The sequence below is a fragment of the Corythoichthys intestinalis genome, chromosome 21 (genome assembly GCF_030265065.1).
Source record: "Corythoichthys intestinalis isolate RoL2023-P3 chromosome 21, ASM3026506v1, whole genome shotgun sequence".
NCBI lineage: Eukaryota > Metazoa > Chordata > Actinopteri > Syngnathiformes > Syngnathidae > Corythoichthys > Corythoichthys intestinalis.
This window is the reverse complement of record NC_080415.1, coordinates 33,121,202-33,143,937: the sequence shown is the minus strand read 5'-3', so window position 1 is coordinate 33,143,937 and position 22,736 is coordinate 33,121,202. Positions and strand designations below refer to the sequence as shown.

Below are 22,736 nucleotides of genomic sequence, written 5' to 3'. Positions count from 1 at the left end.
AAGGTCAGTCCAAACAAGGGAGGGATAAAGATTTTACAAGGGATTAGAGAATCCGTGTTATGTTAAATCGCTGATATTTATCCTTGTGTGCTTCCAGGAGCAATTCCCTCTCACTCAGTCCGGCGCTAAGACGCAACCAGACCAATCATTTCCGGACGCCGCCCGTTTCCAGAGGAAAGCTGAAACGGCCGTCTAATCTGGTAGCGTCCGGACGAGTCTACAAGCACCTGCGGGAGGAGGAGCTAACAGATGCTGAATCCCTTCGGAGGTAAACTTAGGTTTGCTGTTTTTTGTTTCGAAAAGCTAATTATCTCTACAGTCCCTGACAAAAGTCTTGCCGCTTATCCATTTTGTAGAAACAATTGCGAACCTGACTTTTAATTATTCAATTGGTTTCAAAAATGGCTCATATGAAAGCTAACACCCTCCCAAATGATGTTGAATGTACAAAAATACATTTGTTTCACTGAAAAAAGATTTATCATTTAATGAAGACATAAAGGTCCAATTTTGGCAAGACAAAAGTTTTGTCACCTAAAGAAAGTAGTGTGAAAATTGAACAAAAAATGTACCGTAATTTTCGGACTATAAGCCGCTACTTTTTTCCTTCATTTTGATACCTGTGGCTTATAGTCAAGTGCGGCTTATTTGTTTATTTATTTGGGTTAATATGTAACACTTTATTTGACAGTGGTGTCATAAGACTGTCATAAGATCGTCATAATTGTGTCATGACACTATCACGGGCATTGATAAATGCTTGTGACTGATGTCATTTAGTATCATCTGGCAAATGATGTCACTAACTCCATTTAAGTCCAGCTTTGATCTTTTACATCCATTCAAAAGTGAAATAATTGGCCGGTTAACACTAAATGGCATCTGTTATAAGCATTCATTAATGCTTTGGACTAGAGCTGGGAATCTTTGGGCACCTAACGATTCGATTACGATTACGATTCAGAGGCTCCGATTCGATTATAAAACGATTATTGATGCACCCCCCTCTTTTTTTTTTTTTGGTACATTAGTTCCAAAATTGTTCAAAAATACTCTAAGGCTAAACCAAACTACGATTTCAGTATCAAGTTAACATATAGCAGTAAACAAATATACAAAAATAACAGTAAATAAAAAAACTCCAGTCCCCATTCTGTATCAGTAGCTTTAAATTACTTTCAATTAATTTAATATTGTGAATCAACCGTTAAAGTTGTTAAAATTGCTCTTGTTATTCCATAATTTCTCTTTTGTCTACTTTCGACATGTTAAAGTTTTAAAACTATTTTAAAGATAGATTCAATTCAATATTTTACCGATTTAGGAGTATTTTAGATAAAAAGTTAATTAGGTTCGCTACAACAGCCTTGCAGGGAAGTGTACTGCTTTAAGATGGCGGCCGTTTACTAACGCCAGCATCTAGCTTATGTAGATGTGCTGCTAACGATACCGAATCTATATTGCATCTAGTCTTATATAAATGATATCTACCGTAACATAATGTGGATGTACTTTGTAGCAGCTTTTCGGCAGCAGTCAGGTATGTTGTTGTTTTTTTTTTTATCTCGTGGCATGAGTTGAGCTAGAGCCGTGAGTTGAGCATTGGCGTTACCCGAGGGGCCGGGTAATGAGAAGCATAATGTTTAGCTACTCTCGCTGCGTCCCTCATTGCGTCCCGAAGACCGCGCGGCGCGCTGAGTGTGTTGTACTTCTGCTTTACTTGGCATATTTCAATAATCGGAATTTGGATGTTTGTGAATCGTTCTCGAATCTTCCACGGCCGAATCGCGAATAATCTAAGAATCGGAAATTTTGCACACCTCTACTTTGGACAGTGCCATGTCAAAATTATGATTGTCTAATGACAGACTTAAGTCACCACTGTCAAATAAAGTGTTACCAAATACCATAACTAGCAATTAATGAAAAAACTGGAACAGTAACTAAAGAAATGTTTAGCACAGAATATGATTTTTTTTTTTACTTTTCTTAACTGATAAAGATGATTTTTACTAGTTTTTTCATTATTTACATCCGTAGCACTGCAGTGTATGTTAGGAGGCATGTTGGACAACAACAGTGTTGACAGCAGGTGGCAGCAGAGGTTGCCTGTCTCCCCCAAGGCAGCAGTGATGGCCAAATAAAGTTTCTTGAAGCGTTGAAGCTTTGCAGACAATTGGTTCAAAGTTTCAAGGTAGTTAATTTGGTCTTATGACAGTCGTATGATGCCGCTGCCAAATAAAGTGTTACCGGTTCATATCTTTTGGTGTAAATATCCCACAATACAGTGAAAACCGCTGCGGCTTATAGTCCAGTTCGGCCTATCTATGAACAAATTCTGTTTTCGTGCCAAATTTGGTGGTCGCGGCTTATAGTCAGGTGCGTCTTATAGTGCGAAAATTAGGGTACTTCAAATACAAAAATATGTTACATAACATAAGCGAATTAAGTAGTGGTGCTGTGAGATCCAAATTTAATATTTTCTATGACTTCCATGGGCTTGAAGGACTGCATCCATGTGGTTCGGCAAGGATTCATACAATTTATTGATGAAGTCATCAGGAACATCAAAGAAAGCAGTCTTGCGTGCCTTCCAGAGTTCATCAACATTCTTGGGTTTCGTCTTCCAGGCTTCCTCTTTCATCCTGTTCAGGTCTGGTGACTGGGCTGGCCAGTCCTGGAGGATCTTGATCTTATATGCCTTGAGGAACTTTGAATTAGAGATTGAAGTATGCGATGGAGCACCATCCTGCTGCAGAATTTGTCCCTTTTTATGGTTAGGAATGTACGAGGCAGCTAAGATTTGTTGATATTCCAGACTACCGTATCGGCCCGAATATAAGACGGCCCTGATTATAAAACGACTCCCTCTTTTTTGAAAGTCTCAAGTTTGAAAAAAGACTTTTTGAACACCAAATTAATTTTTATACAGAAAATAATTACTGTACATCCGAAACAAATGATTATAACAATATATTTGAGGAAAAAAAGCATGTTATTTTGCCTCATTCAAATCTCAATATCTGAACACTTAAATATGTAAACTAAAGTGCAATCACATTCGTAAATGAATGGCTTCTGGTTTTTGAAATGTAAATAAACCAATCTATTGTGATAAAACAACACAATTGCAATAACTGCATTAACCATCAAAGTAAAGTCTAACTGTAGTCTTGAAACAAATTTGAATAAGGTAAAACATTGCAATAAAATAATGCAAACTGGTTAAACTTGAGAGTAGCTGGGATCTCTCATGACAGAACATCGCTTCAATGATATCTGGCGCCATCTAGTGTCGTGAATGGGTATAATGTCTAGACCACGAATGTAAGACGACCCCCACTTTTTCAGTCCTATTTCAATGTAAAAAACACAACAAAAAAAATCTTATATTCGGGTCGATACGGTAAGTTATGTCATATTCACTGTTGCCACTAGAGGGCTGTGTATTACAACTAGGGTTGTTCCGATCATGTTTTTTTGCTCCCGATCCGATCCCGATCGTTTTAGTTTGAGTATCTGCAAATCCCGATATTTCCCGATCCGATTGCTTTTTTTTTTTGCTCCCGATTCAATTCCAATCATTCCCGATAATTTTTCCCGATCATATACATTTTGGCAATGCATTAAGAAAAAAATGAATAAAACTCGAACGAATATCTACATTCAACATACAGTACATAAGTACTGTATTTATTATGACAATAAATCCTCAAGATGGCATTTACATTATTAACATTCTTTCTGTGATCCACGGACAGAAAGACTTGTGACTTTGTATATTGTGACTAAATATTGCCATCTAGTGTATTTGTTGAGCTTTCAGTAAATGATACTGTAGCCAATACTAGCCATGCCCAACTGCATGATGGGGAGTGGAACCATTACTGTGCGTAGTGCTACCAATTGATATATCTTCTCTGCGTTGGGAAATAAAGTAAGGGGTTAAGAAAAAGATCAATTGCTACCTTGCTTCCCCACATTGCTTCCCATGATATTTCTAATGGTAGGGAGAGGGATTGTAAGGCTTTAGCCACTTAATAAAAGGCTCCAAAGACTGCCAAAATTCACTCTACTCATTTTACGCTGCCTTTTATCTCTCTATATATGTAAAACGGGGCCATTACAAATTGAGCGCGGCAATGAGTGAGTGGGCCGTGCAGCGCATGCATTAATTGCGTTAAATATTTTAACGTGATACATTTTTTAAAAAAATAATTACCGCCATTATCAGGATAAATTTGATAACCCTACCTTAAGCCTAAACTAAACACTCTGGATGAGTGTAACATATTATGTCTGTATGGTAAATACAATTAGAAAATGATTTAATCAAAAAATATATACTGTATATGTTAAAAAAAAAGGCATGGCCGATATTTTTTTTGCCGATTCCGATACTTTGAAAATGACGTGATCGGACCCGATCAATCGGGACATCTCAATTACAACGTCACTTAATCAAACGAATACTCAAAGCAGCAAAATTTAATTAGAATCTTTTCTCTAATCGAATTACTTCAGTTAATCGATTTATCGCTGCAGCACTAATGCAACCAATCCAACTGCATCTTGGAAGAAGAAGAAGAAGAAACCTCGGAGAACTCCTGTTTGTGAGGCAACTGGCTATGAATAAGCAACCCCAACCCTCGAACCTGACCTGGACACTCATAACACCTGAGCTGCTGTCGTTTTCAATCGTAGCCCAGCATGTCAATGTCAAAATGAATCAATCTGCCCGGCAAAGCAGCTCAGGAGTTGCCGCTGAGTATCAAAAATCTTTTGTTTTTAAAGTCAAGATACTTCAACTTTCTTCATGTAACATTCTGCTCAGCTGTCTTGAATCATTGGCTGCCATTGACAGCGATAGACTTCCGATCCAGGAACATTCATTCCCTGCCACCCTCCTATTTCAAATGGACTGGATGTAGGAGTAACTGGTAAGTAAAAAAAGGTCAAACTATTCCTATTAGAGGCCTATTTTTCATCGTTCAATGGCAGTGAAAGGTAAAAATGTCTTAATAGAATCTTTTTCTATCACAGAATGTAGAACAGAACAGAAAGCCTATTAATCTGGTTCTAATCTCAACTGCACATAAAAAGAACAAAAATAGAATGAGCCCATTGTTACTCTCAGTAGCTCAATTTGTGAATATTTACTACGACCCCTTCCACTCGAAATGAATTGGACATACAGTTGTGGTCAAAAGTTTACATACACTTGTGAAGAACATAATGTCATGGCTCTCTTGAGTTTCCAGTTATTTCTACAACTCTGATTTTTCTCTGATAGAGTGATTGGAACAGATACTTCTTTGTCACAAAAACATTCATGAAGTTTGGTTCTTTTATGACTTTATTATGGGTGAACAGAAAAAAGTGATCAAATCTGCTGGGTCAAAAATATACATACAGCAGCGCTAAATTAGGCGCTTCTGGTAGCCATCCACAAGCTTCTGGCAAGCTTCTGGTTGAATCTTTGACCACTCCTCTTGACAGAATTGGTGCAGTTCAGTTAAATTTGATGGCTTTCTGACACGGACTTGTTTCTTCAGCATTGTCCACAAGTTCTCAATGGGGTTTAAGTCAGAACTTTGGGAAGGCCATTCGAAAACCTTAATTCTAGCCTGATTTAGCCATTCCATTACCACTTTTGATGTGTGTTTGGGGTCATTGTCCTGTTGGAACACCCAGCTGCGCCCAAGACCCAATTTTCGGGCTGATGACTTTAGGTTATCTTGAAGAATTTGAAGGTAATCCTCCTTCTTCATTATCCCATTTACTCTCTATAAAGCACCAGTTCCATTGGTAGCAAAACAGCCCCACAGCATAAAACTACCACCACCGTGCTTGACGGTAGGCATGGTGTACTTGGGGTTAAAGGCCTCACCTTTTCTCCTCCAAACATATTGCTGGGCATTGTGGCCAAACAGCTCGATTTTTGTTTCGTCTGACCACAGAACTTTCCTCCAGAAGGTCTTATCTTTGTCCATATGATCAGCAGCAAACTTCAGTCGAGCCTTAAGGTGCTGCTTTTGGAGCAAGGGCTTCCTTCTTGCACGGCAGCCTCTCAGTCCACGGAGATGCAAAACACGCTTGACTGTGGACACTGACACCTGTGTTCCAGCAGCTTCTAATTCTTGGCAGATCTGCTTTTTGGTGATTCTCGGTTGAATCTTCACCCTCCTGACCAATTTTCTCTCAGCAGCAGGTGATAGCTTGCGTTTTCTTCCTGATCGTGGCAGTGACAAAACAGTGCCATGCACTTTATACTTACAAACAATTGTTTGCACTGTTGCTCTTGGGACCTGCAGCTGCTTTGAAATGGCTCCAAGTGAAATTCCTGACTTGTTCAAGTCAATGATTGTTCAAGTCAATAATCAATCACATGAAATTGCTAATTTGTGTTGCTGTATGTATATTTTTGACCCAGCAGATTTGATCACTTTTTCTGTTAACCCATAATAAAGTCATAAAAGAACCAAACTTCATGAATGTTTTTGTGACAAAGAAGTATCTGTTCCAATCACTCTTTCGGAGAAAAATCAGAGTTGTAGAAATAACTGGAAACTCAAGAGAGCCATGACATTATGTTCTTCACAAGTGTATGTAAACTTGGCATTAATGGCCAAAAGAAGCTTTTTTAAGCACTGAAGCTTTGCAGCCAATTGGTGCAAAGCTTCATGGTGGTTCATTTGGTCTTATGACAGTCTTATGATGCCGCTGTCAAATAGTTTTACCGGTTAAAATCTATTGGTGTAAATATCTCAAAATACAGTGAAGACAGCTGCGGCTTATAGCCCCCTATCTATGAACAAATGCCGTTTTGTGTCAAATTTGGTTGGTGGCAGCTTATAGTCAGGTGCGCCTTATTGTCCGAGAATTACGGTAGTTTAAAATAGAAAACAACGAATGGGTTAAGATTAATATCTAATTCATTGAGAACAGAGGGTGAAATTGGCTGAAATCTTGTATTTTCATCTTTATCTGGATCCACACCAAAGACCAACATCATCCACCTTTGATGACTAGATTCTGAACACACTTTTCTCCGGCGGAGATCATTCAAGTCCATGCAATAGCGATTTCTGCCAAGCGCTCTTAACTGGAAAAGTAGGACAAGGCGCTGTCCTTACTTGACATCGGCGTGACCAGGAAAGCCTCTGAAATGAACGTCAGGCGTCGAATATGCGACTCCATTTGAGGCCTGGCTCCATCGGCTAAATCAGTGAGGCAATTATTGTAGGCTAATGAGATTGGAAGTGTTTAACTAAACAAATTCTTCTTATCACCTGAGGAAATGAGAATGTGATTGAATAGCTTGGACCTCACAGATCTGCCCACGGATACTTTAGTATGCTTTTTTTTTCTTCTTCTGTTCCGCCAATCTGTAATTTGGCCGACTATCAGAAAGCGGGATCAACTCTGTTTTCTGATCAGTTGTGACAGCGAGACCTGCAGGGATGCTCACAAGATCAGATTTCATAAACAGTTCAAACCGAGGGACGCTTAATCATCTCGCCGCCACTGCTGCTTAACCTCTCACCACGAAGGTGGTTAACTCGGGACTCGCTGATTCCCGACCACTGCGGTCAGAAATGATCCAATTTCACCTAATTACAAAATAATGACACAACAAACAATGAATCTATGCCAGAGAATTATAGTGACCAGGCAGGACAATTCTACTAGATGACAGAAGGAGCAATTCATTAATTGCTGTTTATATAATAGACACGGAACAATCATTGTAGCATTACAGTACCTGATTTGACATTTACCACACAGTAACTTTGTCAAATTACCATTTACAACAATGAAACTAAGTAAACGCATCAACAGGATTGTGTTAAAGGGTTTATTAAAAAAACAACACAATCGCGAAAAGGGAGACACAAAAATGGTCCGGGACAGTAGATCAGGCTCAATATTTTTTTTTTTTTCAAACAAGGGAAAACCGTGGTGAGAGGCAGCCAAAGGAAAAGACAAGGCAATGATGCAACTAGCAACAAAGGGATTTACAAACTGTCAAATGGCAGTAAGACAATTCTCGGCAAGCCGCCTAGGATCGGTTTAAAGACACTGATGTTTAGCTGGAATTGGATGCAGTTACGATGTTCTGAACTCATCCCACAGCTCTGTAACAAAACAATCTGATCAGCAGCAGAATGTGACAAAATTATATGCCAGTCGTCATTCTAGCTTCGCTTGCTAGCTAGCGTAGCTATTCCCCCAGTTCAGCCCAACAGCATCATAACCCCTAGCGTGCATTGCACGTGTACAACATGACGCCCTCCGTAGTTCAAAACATGTACTAAATATTAGATTTTTAAATCAATGGCAATATGTGTTTCTAATAACATATTTTAGTAAAAGAGAACAATTGTGGATTATTAGAGCCTACAAGTCTTTAAGTCCAAGGTTCCCTTTAAAGTATTTTAACCACTGTATATACATACACTGCATACAGTATATGATATAACAATTGGCATAACTTATTGGGTACCACTAGAGGGAGCCCATATACTACTGTTGGTACTCATATCCCACTTTGAGGACCGACGGACTTAGGGTACTCCTGAGGTGAAGTCGTTTTTCCGGAGATCCGGTCCATGAAATTTGAAGGCGTAATGCGAGCCTCACTCTCTGGGGTATTGACAGAAATGTCATCAGAAGCGCTGCGGAACATGACAGTCAGTGTCTGTTGAGTGACTGATGAGAGCACATTTCACACTAATTCTCTTTCAAATTGAGACAAAAGGCTTGACCTCAATTGGGGATACGCCAATTCTGGGATGGAGGACTGCTCAGATCCGAGGAGCTTTGTTTAAAACTAAAGGAGAAAAAAAAAATCATCATTTGGAAATAGGTCACATAAAGAGTTTGGCAGCAGGCGGTGTTATCTTTCTACTTGCCGCGATGTGCTAACAGGAGCGTCGCGAGGGACATCGCTGCTTGCTTTAATGACGGGCGTTTTTGATAAAGTTGCACAGTCTGACAGCAAATTAGGCTGTTTCAAAATGACACGCTGAAAAACAGTGAGTTTGCCGGAGCCGCGAAGTAAAGGCGGGAATAATTCCGTGTTCTGCGGGTGTGTTTTAATGCGGAGCTACTTGACATCCTGCGTCAAAGTGCTACGTAACCTGCTTTCAGTCTTATCACCTGGGCGTAGCGTGATAGTGAGTCAAGCTTGTGCAGAAATGACCAGTTTTCCTGAAAAGAATTTGGTCAATTTGTTGGGTTTTGCTTAAGTTCTAAAGTACCTTGGTTCATAGGCGGAGTTTGACTTTTGGGACTGGGAGGGCACAACATGTTGATGAACCCAAAACGCAGAGTTAACAGACACTGCCCAGATAGCAAACCGACGTTGAAAAGATGTTGGATCAACATTCCGCTGTTGATCTTATATCGTTGAATCAACGTCACTTTTGCACCCTCAATTACCGTATTGGCCCTAATATAAAACGGCCCTGATTATAAGACGACCCTCTCTTTTTAAAGACTCAAGTTTGAAAAAAGACTTTTTGAACACCAAATTAATTTTTATTCAGAAAATAATTACAGTGCATCCGAAACAAATGATTATAACGATATAGTGTATTAGAGAGAAAAACGTGTTATTTTGCCTCACTCAAATCTTAATATCTGAACATTTAAATATGTAAACTAAAGTGCAATCGCATTTATAAATGAATGGCTTCTGGTTTTTGAAATGTAAATAAACCAATCTATTGTGATAAAACAACAAAATTGCAATAACTGCATTAACCATTAAAGGGAAGTCGAACTGTAACTGTAGTCTTGAAACAGATCTGAATAAGGAAAAACATTGCAATAAAATAATGCAAACTGGTTAAACTTGAGAGTAGCTGAGATCTGTCATGACGGAACATCGCTTCAATGATATCTGGCGCCATCTAGCGTCGTGAATGGGTATAATGTCTAGACCGTGAATATAAGACAACCTCCACTTTTTCAGTCTTATTTCAATGCAAAAAACACCGTCTTATATTCGGGCCAATACGGTACTTCACCTTGCTTTACATTGTTACATTGCGCAACTTCACATTACTTTGCCTTAAAGTGATCCTCTGACTTAAATACATGTAGGCTCTAATAAACCACAATTGTTCTCTTGTACTAAAATATGTTGTTAGAAACACATAAAATGTTAAATCAATGGCAATATTTTATAATATTTAGTCCATATTTTGACCGTTAGTTGGTGCCATGGTTTGCGGGCTCGCAGTGATTTTGTCATTGGGATCTTTCCAAATGTGTAGTGTGTTAAACAATTGCTTATTGCTGCCTAAACTCGCAAAGTCAAATGTCACGATGTGCTGCTTTTGGATGCAATTTCCAGTCAAATGGAAACAAGGGGAGTCAAGTGAGTGGTCAAGGTGGAATTATTATTTTTAGTGAATAAATGTGCAGAAGTGGAAGCTTCTCCCCCTTTTTGGTCCCTGTATGCACATATCCTACCCACCACGCGTTACAACTGGCGCCCGAACATTTTTCCTGGATCCTCAGTCAAGTAAGGGATCCGTCTAGTTTCTGGATCCGACGGTCTCACCGCATCTGCAATATTGGTTTTGGATCTGTCCATTTTTTTGATTCGTCGGTCCCACGGCGGCTTTTCGGATCAGTCTATTTTGTGGAATCGACGGCCTGAGCGCGGCTGCAACATTGTCATGGGATCGGTCTAATTCCTGGATCTTCGAGGGAGTAAAAAACGCGGATTTGGATTACTATTGCTATTTTATATGTTGACTATTCTTCGTGGGAGTTTTCCCCAAATCATACTAAATAATTAAAGCACTATGGCACGCTACAGTGACGACAGTGACTCTGACGTGGACCTTACAACAATGTTGGGAGTTTGTCAGGGAACGCGTGTTTGCTTACTGCTGAGCTCCCGAGTGCAGAGTGGTCAAGGTGGAAATACTATTTTTTGTGAATAAATGTGCATAGTGGAAGCTTCTCCCCTTTTTGGTACTTTTATACACGTATCCTAGCTACCACGCGTTACAATGTACAAGATATGGATGACACAAGGTGTGCTCTTTGGCCTGTACTGTATTTAAAGCACACGACAGCTCTGGATGCTAACAATCTACATAATGGAATAAGTTTGAAAACGCAATATGCTTACCTTGAATATCTGCTAATAAAACCGGAGTTCCAAACAGCATACACTCTCGCTCCCAACTGAAGTTCCAAACAGCATATACTCTCGCATCACCAGTTTTGCCCAACTTTTGTCTTATCAGGCATTTGCTGCACGCATTTTTCCCTGGAGCTCGTCTTGTGAACAACCGACAGTGCTGTCCTGCTCTTCACTTTTCAGATCTGGTTCAAATAGGAAGGGTAGAACTGACGACAGACATGTTGGGAAAGCTAACAAGTGAAACGCTGGAATTTCGGCAACGGGACCAGTGACGTCACGCACTGCGACGTAACAAGAATGGCGACCTATCACTTAAAATAATTTTTAGGGCTGTCAAAATTATCGCGTTAACGCGCGGTAATTAATTTTTTTAATTAATTACGTTAAAATATTTGACGCAATTAACGCACATGTCCCGCTCAGAAAGTATTCTGCCTTTTGGTAAGTTTTACAGCAAGGCTTTTTGTGCTGTCCAACAGCGAACTCTTGTGGTCGCTTTGCGATATGGTTTATTGTTTTCTTGCCAGTTCATTATGGCTGCACGACGTCTCGGGCTGATAATGTTGTGCTTATATGATCCTTGGACAAGATTTGTCCGTAAGTATGGTTGTTGTAAAGAATGTACATATTATGTTAGAAAGCGAAATGTTATATTTTTTGTATGAGACGCTTTTTGTTTATGTTTAGTGAACCTGTATAGCGTGTTAAGCTAACGTTGTTGCTAATGCAATGCTTGTGTACTTTTTTTTTTTGTAGTTTTACGACGGTCTAAAGAGGACAATGGTTTGAGGCCATTTTATTAATAAATCAGATGAAAAAGGAAGAAGTCTAATTATTAAGGCGTCGTTCACTAGCTGTCTAGCTTTGGAAAAAGTAGACGCTTCGGAGTGAGGATAGCATAGACAGATGTAAATGACAGTAGAGTGAAATGCCCACTACAGTCCTTATGTACCGTATCTTGAATGTATATATATCCATCTTGTGTCTTATTTTTCCATTCCAACAATTTATTTTACAGAACATATATATAATTTACAGAAAAATATGGCATATTTTATAGATGGTTTGAATTGCGATTAATTACGATTTTAATTAATTAATTAATTTTTAAGCTGTAATTAACTCGATTAAAAATTTTAATCGTTTGACAGCCCTAATAATTTTACAAACTTTATTAAAACAAAAACATTAAGAGGGGTTTTAATATCAAATTATTATAACTCATAGTAACATTTATCTTTTAAGAATTGTCTTAAAAATAGAGGATCCCTTTAACGCTTTCACAGCCGTTGACAGCGATACACATCAAATCTATTTTAACTATGATTGAGGCCATTGAATAATCACGTCCCTTTGATCATGATAGACGTCTAATCGATTTGGACGGGGCGAGCTGGCAGCGATTGAACGATCAGACGATGAGTTCACGTTTGCCCTGAAGTGGCACTTTTTTTTCCGAAGCACTGTCAGTGACGAGATCCGGTCACTCGCGGAAAAACGAATGAAGCTTGACTAGTAGAAGTTGAGCACCTTTCGATCTTGTTAGACAACGCCACAGTTCCGCCGGTCGATTGTAGGCCCGCTAGCAGGTTAAAGTGACCTATTTCTGGACTGAGCAGACATTCAACACCGCTCCCTCGACCCTCCTCTCTTCTTCCCAGTTGCCATGGATACACAGTCTCATCTTTGGATAGGAGTAGTGGGAGGTGGATAGCGGGATGAGGGGAGGTAAAGTGAGGGGAGATTGTGACGATAGTGCAGCAAAAGGATAAAGACGAGGAGCGTAAAAAATGGGGAAGCGCTCCTCCACGTTTTCCCATTTGCAGACAACAAATCCCCCACTGAGTGTTGTCACTTTTATTATCCGGCGTCAAAACATATTTAGCCATCGCAGATAAGGACAGAACTGAAGGCAACTTTGCAACAGGGTTTATTTTTAGATATGTTTTGATCTGCCGGATTTACCTCCAGCTTGCATTTCCCCTTCTAATACCGAGGGGAGTGGGGAAGTAATTCAATTATAGAAACTTGGTTATGCTACAAACAGTCTCTGAAGGCTGGCAATAACAGCGGCTGTATCCTCAGGCGGGGGGGGCAATGTGAACCCGGGACCGGGGAACAGCATTAAGAACCAACTTCTTTACTCGGGATAAATTCTTGAGTGCTATTCACTCAGGGATTTACACACATTTTTCCATATTTCTGGTATTAGCAAGGAAATCACTCATAATAGCGAGTCATCACTAAGTTTTGACACTCTACCACTCAGGTGTCAAACTCGCAGCCCGTGGGCCAGATCCGGTCCGCTACGTAGTTTTGCACGGCCCGTGAAAGTAAATCTTGTGTATCGACTTTTTTTGTGTGTATCTACTGTTTTTTTGCTAATTACAATTTTAATAAAATTTCTGTAGTCTTTGACCTTGATTGAAGAGTAGAAATTTTTTTTTGTTTTTTTTTTTTACTTAAAGAAATGCTAGGTAACTTTAAAGCCTTTATAAAATATTTTCATAATATTAATGAAAATATGTCAACTAGCTGAATGACACCTCTTTTATATCTTGAGGGGTTCTGTATCGCTTTCACCGACACTAATTAATTTGAGGAGGGTGGCACGAACCCAAATGTGCTGACTGCTTTATGGCATATGTCACTTCCCCCTTTCCCTGTTCACTATAAAGAAGGAAGTCAATGCGAACGCTTTTGCGCAAATTCTGCAGAAATGGCAGAGCAACAAAAGAGACAAAAAGTTTTGTCTGAGGAGAAAAAAAATGGAGGCTACTAGGATATACAGAATAAATATTGGCCTAGTTTTCACTCGGTGGCATGAAGCTTAGTGTGGCTAACCCCCCCACCGCACCCTAGGGGGTGGGGGGGTTGGCCACACTAAGCCACACGGTTGTTAACCGTCATATGCTATTGTTTAGCCACAAGTGGATTCATTACTTTTAGGGCTGTAGCTATCGATTATTTTAGTGTCGATTAATTGATGAATTAATTCGTTCGAATAGTGAGGAATCGGATAAGGGACATAAAACAATGAAAATACCTGAATTGAGCTTCAAACGGTATAATTATAAACAAATGAGGATCTAAGTACAACAAAAGAACAATTGGCTAACTTACATAGCACAAGTCTGCTAGCTTAAATGCTATAAAACGCTTACGTAACTTTTTTTTTTTTTTTTTTTTTTTTTTTTACACTGCTCTTAACTAGAGATGTCCCGATCGATCGGGTCAGATCACGTCATTTTCAAAGTATCAGAATCGGCAAAAAAATATCGGACATGCCTTTTTAAAATTTTTTTTTTTTTTAATTAAATTGTTTTCTAATTGTATTTAACGTTACAGACATATGGTGCACTCATCCAGAGTCTTCAGTTGAAGCTTAAGGTAGGGTTATCAAATTTATCCCGATAACGGCGGTAATTAATTTTTTAAAAAATGTATCTTGTTAAAATATTTAACACAATTAACGCACACGCTGCACAACCCACTCACGCATTGTCGCGTTCAATCTGTAATGGCGCCATTTTACCTATATATAGAGCTAAAAGGCAGCGTTAAATGCGTCGAGTGAATTTGGGCAGCCTTTGGATTCTTTTTTTAATTGGCTAAAGCCTTACAATCCCTCTCCCTACGATTCGAAATGTCATGGGAAGCAATGTGGAAAAGAAAGATAGTACTTAATCTTTTTCTTAACACCCTATGTTATTTCCCAATGCAGAGAAGATAAATCAATTGGTACCACTACGCACAGTCATGGTTGCACTTTCCATCATGCATTTGGGCAGTTAAATGGCTACAGTATCATTTACTGAAAGCTCAACAAATATTTAATCACAATATACAAAGTCACAAGTCCTTCTAGCCGTGGATCCCTCTCACAGAAAGAATGTTAATAATGTAAATGCCATCTTGAGGATTTACTGTCATAATTAACAAATACATTACTTATGTACTGTATGTTGAATGTATATATTCGTCCGAGTTGTTGTATTCATTTTTTTCTCAATGCATTGCCAAAATGTAGATGATCGGGAAAAATTTTCGGGAATGATTGGAATTGAATCGGGAGCAACAAAAAAAAGCAATCGGATCGGGAAATATTGGGATCGGCAGATACTCAAACTAAAACGATTGGGATCGGATCGGGAGAAAAAAACATGATCGGAACAACCCTACTCTTAACATATGGTTCAAACACATATACACACAAAAAACGGCTAAATGTTCCTATAAACTAAATTAGGAATGCATTAAAAAAAATTAGCTCAAACAAAAACATAGCTTATGTTGGTCTTAAGACGGAGCAGCTGGATTCAGCCATGAGAAATGAGTTATGTCATATTCACATTTGCCACTAGATGGCAGTGTATCCACCCAAATCAATAAAACTAAATGCAAACACTTTCAAAAGAAACCATTACGACGGCACTTTGATTAAACGAATACTCAAAGGAGCAAAATTTAATTTGCGAAGCGTTTTTCTAATCGAATTGCTCGAGTTAATCAATTAATCGTTGCAGTACTAATTACCTTATTACTACACATCAGTCACACAGCCGCTGGAAAGTGAAATGTTGGTTAATTCATCTGCCGGCAACCGTGAGTTTAATTTTTGACTGATTGATGATTTTACAACACTGTGCGGGTGTGCACTGGTCCTCATGGGAAACGCAGTCTTCCCTAAGGCAAAACACGATCGCCTTTGCCCACTAGCGTTGCTAAAATGGAAGTGTTGCTGTAAACAAAATAGAGAATTAAATATTGTAAAATATTAATACAAATAAACAGAATATTTACCAAAAAAACAAACAAAATCACTTTACTTTTTAATTACATAAATATTTATCCCCTTTTTGGAAAAATGTAAGACACTAAAAATTGAGATTTTGAATTTGTTTTGTTGTTGTTTTTTTTTTTTAAATATAACTTAGGGTTGCATATTTTTGATTCAAGTTACTTATTTGTGACTCTGAAATTGCAGATAAACAAATTAGGGCTGTCAAACGATTAAAATTTTTAATCGAGTTAGTTACAGCTTAAAAATTAATCGTAATTAATCGCAATTCAAACCATCTATTAAATATGCCATATTTTTCTGTAAATTATTGTTGGAATGGAAAGATAAGACACAAGATGGATATATACATTCAACATGCGGTACATAAGGACTGTATTTGTTTATTATAACAATAAATCGACAAGATGGCATTAACATTATTACCATTCTGTTAAAGCAATCAATGGATAGAAAGACTTGTAGTTCTTAAAAGATCAATGTTAGTACAAGTTATAGAAATTTTATATTAAAACCCCTCTTAATGTTTTCGTTTTAATAACATTTGTAAAATTTTCAATCAAAAAATAAACTAGTAGCCCGCCATTGTTGATGTCAATAATTACTTACACAATGCTCATGGGTGCTGAAGCCTATAAAATCAGACGCACCCAAGCGCCAGCAGAGGGCAGCAAAACTCCATAAAACACAATTAACAAGTGGGCAGTTTACTGTACTGTCATTTAAATCTGTCTGAGCGGGGCATGTGCGTTAATTGTGTCAAATATTTTAACGTGATTAATTTAAAAAATTAATTACCGCCCGTTAAAGCGATAATTTTGACAGCCCTAATTGTTCTGCCACAATAATGTGCCCGAGAATTTTGTTGTAGTACCAAGATTGAAGACTAAAAGTCTGACGCCTCAGGGACTGACTTTGATGCAAAACGGAGCAAATAATGCTCAAATTCATCTCTGTTTATCCCGCCTAAGGCGAGGGTCGAGCACCCCGCAGCTGTTCCGTCTTTTCTAAGACGTGGAAGGCAGGTCGCTTGGTTAAACATTCACGCGGCATCATAGATTGTGAATAATTATGCCGCAATTAAGAGTGAAAATTGCTGAGATGATTTTGTCTGCTAGGAGAAAAAGCAGCTTTATTACCACAGCCTGGCACTTTTTATGAGAACTATCCGACGCGGTGTAAAGGTCACGGCAATAATGACTCGCTCTCTCATTCCCAATTCGTTCTCTCCCGCCTCAAGGTGCGATCTGAGCGGGGGGAAGGTCGGCGCCTTTCTCAGCAGGACCAGAAAGGGATGGACCGAGGTGCCTTGCACTCGCCTGGATCAGGGGAGCGGCTTCCCTCCGCCCTCGCTGCGTACCCGTTCTGTTCCCATCATCCCCTCGCTGCAGGCGTGCGACCTTGAGGAAAGGCATTTGGATACCGCCGAAATGACTGTCGACGGGGCGTTACAGCAGAAAAACCTTTCCGGTCCTGCGACCGAATTCGGACAAAGCGACCGGTTTTCAGCCAGTGAGCCAACGGGCGCCGGGATCAGAGGTTTAAAGACGTTGGCCCTCAAGAGCCCAAAGAGCCCCATCTGCAGAGGCAAGGGAAATTCGAGTTGATTGGATTCATTTACCCCTGTACTTTTTGCTATTTGGCAGGTGGGACAATCTGGCGGCCACGCGGACCGATATCGAAGGCCGTTCCATGAACAGATTGAACTGTGAAGGACAATAAGTGAAAATGACATCAAATCGTGATGGGAAGTAACCCGAACAAGCACACATTGTGAATAAACTCATAACAGGACAAAAAACTGTGACTGGGGAGAAAAAAAAAGGAAAAAAAAACACCACTATTTAAAGGGAGCTTCTACCTAGAAACCAAAATAGTGTGTCTATATGTTGTTTCTCTATTGTAAAGAAATGAAATTATACAGTATATGTCATCTAATATATGTCACAGACATATATTTGACATACAATTGTGACAAAATAAAGACTAAGATAACAGTGTTAATTCAAGACTAAGTGGAGTTAATTTCACCTTCCTTAACCCATCACCTATACCATATTGACCAAGAGTGTAACAACACCAAGACTTTTTGGAGGTTGAGACAAGACCAGAATGCCCAATTGTGGTTGCAAGACAAAGACAGGTCTTGAATGAAGTACAGGCTCTGGTATTGACAGCCGCCTCACCGCCCAGTCGAGACAAGATCAAAACCCTCAATGTGGTCACCAGACTAAGAAGGCTTGAATGAAATAGAAGTTCTGGTTTTACAGCTGCCCCACCACCCAGTCAGAGATCTGGTCAGTTCCAAGACTTTTGGAGGTTGAGACAAGACCAAAACCCTCAAATGGGGTTGCAAGACTAAGACCAGTCTTGAATGAAGTAGAAGTTCTGATTTTGACAGCCGCCTGCTGCCCAGTCAGAGATCTGGTCAAGACCAAGACTTTTCGCAGTCGTGACGAGACCAAATACCTCAATGTGGTCATGAGACTAAGACAGGGCTTGAATGAAGACGTAGTTCTGGTTTTGATAGCCGCCCCGCGGCCCAGTCAGAGATCTGGTCAATACCAAGACTTTTTGGAGGTCGAGACAAGACCAAACCCCTTATAGTCGCAAGACTAAGACCAGTCTTGAATGAAGTAGAACTTCTGGTTTTGACAGCTGACTCACCGCCCAGTCAGAGATCTGGTCAAGACAAAGACATTTAAGAATCGAGACAGGATAGGGCTTGAATGAAGTAGAACTTCTAGTTTTGACAGCCGCCCCACCGCCAAGTAAGAGATCTGGTCAATACCAAGGCTTTTTGGAGGTCGAGACAAGACCAAACCCCTCAAATGTGGTTGCAAGACTAAGACCAGTCTTGAATGAAGTAGACATTCTGGTTTTGACAGCTGAGTCACCGCCCAGTCAGAGATCTGGTCAAGACCAAGACTTTTAGCAGTCGAGACAAGACCAAAACCCTCTATGTCGTAATGAGACTAAAAAACAGGGCTTGAATGAAGTAGAAGTTCTGGTTTTGACAGTCGCCCCACCGTCCAGTCAGAGATCTGGTCAATACCAAGACTTTTTGGAGATTGGGACAAGACCAAACCCCTCAAATGTGGTTGCAAGACTAAGACCAGTCTTGAGTGAAGTAGAGGTTCTGGTTTTGAAAGCCACCCTGCTGCCTAGTCAGAGATCTGGTCAAGACAAAGACTTTTAGCAGTTGAAACAAGACCAAAACCCTCAATGTGGTCACAAGACTTAGACAGGCCTTGAATGAAGTAGAAGTTCTGGTTTTGACAGCTGCCTCACCCCCTAGTCAGAGATCTATGCCAAGACCAAGACTTTTTTTGAGGTCGAAACAAGACCAAACCCCTCAAATGTGGTCGCAAGACGAAGACCAGTCATGAATGAAGTAGAAGTATTGGTTTTGACAGCCACCCACCCCGCTGCCCAGTCAGGGATCTGACCAAGACTCTTAGGAGTCGAAACAAGAAAAAAAACCTCAAATGTGGTCGAAAGACTAAGACCAGTCTTGAATGAAGTAGAAGTTCTGGTTTTGACAGCTGCCCCACCACCCAGTTAGAGAGCTGGTCAAGACAGACTTTTCAAAGGTTGAGACATGACCAAAACTCTCAAATGTGGTCATAAGACAAAGACAGGGCTTGAATGAAGTAGAAGTTCTCGTTTTGACAGCCACCCCACTGCCCAATCAGAGATGTGGTCAAGACCAAGACTTTTAGGAGTCGAGACAGAGCCAAAACCCTCAAATGTGGGCACAAGTCAGAGACAGGGTTTGAAAGAAGGATAGGTTCTAGTTTTGACAGCAACCCCACTGCCCAGTCAGAGATCTGTGTTCAAGACCAAGACTTTTAGGAGTCGAGACAAGACCAAAACCATAAAATATGGTCACAAATCTATGACTGGGTTTGAAAGGAAGAGAAGTTCTGGTTCTGACAGCCGCCTTACTGCCCAGTCAAAGATCTGGTCAAGACCAAGACTTTTAGGAGTCAAGACAAGACCAAGACCCACAAAATGTGATCACGAGACTGATCTCAACACCAAGACCTGTCTTGAATAAAGTTAAGGTGCTCGATCAACCGGATAGTCCGAGCTCGGGATGAGAACAAGACTTTTAGGAGTCGAGATTGCGGAAAACCCCAAACCTTCTTAATCCCGAGTATGGTCTCCAGACCAAGACCAGTCTCGAGAATTACATATATATGTCCACCACTAGCAAATTTCCCTAAAAAATATTAGAGCCACTACAAATGACTGGCATTAGTTTCCAGTTTCTGACCTCATCTCTGCCATGTCAACAAAATACTTCAACGACCAAAAAAACAAGACATTTTTACAGCATAACCGGCTTATTATGTTGAAACTGGCTCATTTTTATCTAAAGATTTACTTGGCTGTTTACTTTCACACTTGATGGTGTGAGCAGGCACTCAGGAGACCCAATGATTTTTTTAGCGCATTGCCTTTGTCTAAAATCATTTATCCAGTACAAAAATCAGTGCTTCATTGGCTTGTGACAACAAAAAAACTTCCTTTGGGTGTTAGAATTCAGTAATCAGCCCAAAGAGTGCCATCGTGGCCACAAAGTGTTTCAATGTGATGTGGTAACACTTGACTGTGCATCTAAAAACTGAGAACAGAACCATGTCTCCCTAGCGGCCCACTAATGAGAAGTCGTATCATTTGAATTGTCTTTTACGGCACCTCACTCTGAACCCGGAAATTGGGTTTCAAGTTTTAAAGGGAGCTCACGAGGATGCAGAGTTGCGGAACTGCAGTGAAGAAAAGCCGGTCTTGAGAGCAAAGTGGTCAAAGAGGTAAGACTTTGTTCTTTTGTTTTTTTCACTGAAAATTTGGGGAAAAAAACAATGTTGAATTTACGATAATGACTGTTTAGGAGAATTGTACCTTGAAAGGTTTACTTTCAAATTAACAAATCATATTTTAATTGGAAAAAGTATGCAAGGAGAACCAATCTGATGGTGGTCACGCCGTTGTAGTTAAGCGTGCTGACTAACGAGCTAATAGTCTAGACTAGCCTTATCCGACAGCACTGTTTTTAGTTCTCAAAGCGTAAGGTTTTTCTGATATTTTTTATGTAGGCGAGAGGTTTTTGTGATTTTTTTACATGCAATATATACCACTTACTCCAACTGGTCTTCGATAGCTCAGTGGTCAGCATGTTTGACAGCCAAAGTGATGGTGTGGGATTTTGAGGGGAGGGAAAACGAGATTGCAGTCACAACATACAGTGGGGCAAATAAGTAGTCAACCCCCAATTGTGCAAGTTCTCCTACGGTATAAAAGACACTTGTCCACAATCTCAGTCAGTCACACTCCAAACTCCACTATGGCCAAGACCAAAGAGCTGTCGAAGGACACCAGAGACAAAATTGTAGACCTGCACCAGGCTGGGAAGACTGAATCTGCAATAGGTAAAACGCTTGGTGTAAAGAAATCAACTGTGGGAGCAATTATTAGAAAATGGAAGACATACAAAACCACTGATAATCTCCCTCGATCTGGGGCTCCATGCATGATCTCACCCCGTGGCGTCAAAATGATAACAAGAACGGTGAGCAAAAATCCCAAAACCACACGAGGGGGACCTAGTGAATGACCTACAGAGAGCTGGGACCACATTAACAAAGGCTACTACAAGTAACACAATGCGCGGCCAGTGACTCAAATCCTGCACTGCCAGACGTGTCCCCCTGCTGAAGAAAGTACACATCCAGGCCCGTCTGCGGTTCGCTAGAGAGCATTTGGATGATCCAGAAGAGGACTGGGAGAATGTGTTATGGTTAGATGAAACCAAATAGAACTTTTTGGTAGAAACACAGGTTCTTGTGTTTGGAGGAGAAAGAATACCGAATTGCATCCGAAGAACACCATACCCACTGTGAAGCATGGGGGTGGGAACATCATGCTTTGGGGCTGTTTTTCTGCAAAGGGACCAGGACGACTGATCTGTGAAAAGGAAAGCATGAATGGGGCAATGTATCGAGAGATTTTGAGTGAAAATCTTCTTCCATCAGCAAGGGCATTGAAGATGGCACGTGGCTGGGTCTTTCAGCATGACAATGATCCCAAACACTCAGCCAGGGCAACAAAGGCGTGGCTTCGTGAGAAGCATTTCAAGGTCCTGGAGTGGCCTAGCCAGTCTCCAGATCTCAACCCCATAGAAAATCTGTGGAGGGAGTTGAAAGTCCGTGTTGCCCAACGACAGCCCAAAAACATCACTGCTCTAGAGGAGATCTGCTTGGAGGAATGGGCCAAAATACCAGCAACAGTGTGTGAAAAGCTTGTGAAGAGTTACAGAAAATGTTTGGCCTCCGTTATTGCCAACAAAGGGTACATAACAAATTATTGAGATGAACTTTTGGTATTGACCAAATACTTATTTTCCACCATGATTTGCAAATAAATTCTTTAAAAATCAAACAATGTGATTTTCTAGGTTTTTTTTTTACACATTCTGTCTCTCATGGTTGAGGTTTAACCATGTTGACAATTACAGGCCTCTCTAATCTTTTCAAGTGGGAGAACTTGCACAATTAGTTGTTGACTAAATACTTATTTTCCCCACTGTAACTACAATTAAGACCGATTAACATATGGATCACAGTGTAATAATTTTTTGTCTTCCATGATTTTCAATAAAAATAAATCAGCATCAAAGGCAGTCAAGTCTTTCTTAGCCAGCACTCACACACTAAAAAAACAAGACTAAGGATTTCTACAGAACTCTTCAGAGAGTTGACATTT

General features: G+C 40.0%; 1 protein-coding gene across 3 annotated transcripts in view; it reads left to right on the top strand.

Annotated features, from left to right (window-relative positions):
* The window catches only part of nrg3b (neuregulin 3b), a 652,113-nt gene extending 631,670 nt beyond the window's left edge, over positions 1–20,443 (top strand). For 2 of the 3 annotated variants that reach the window (XM_057825276.1, XM_057825277.1), the window contains 3 exons: positions 98–268; positions 17,209–17,555; positions 17,615–20,442. In XM_057825276.1, the coding sequence (XP_057681259.1) occupies positions 98–268; positions 17,209–17,555; positions 17,615–17,664 (568 nt within the window). In that variant the 3' untranslated portion in view covers positions 17,665–20,442. Of the gene's footprint in view, positions 1–97; positions 269–17,208; positions 17,556–17,614 lie in introns of all 3 variants that reach the window. The other variant, XM_057825278.1, reaches the window with a different exon arrangement.
* Positions 20,444–22,736: the final 2,293 nt, after the last annotated feature.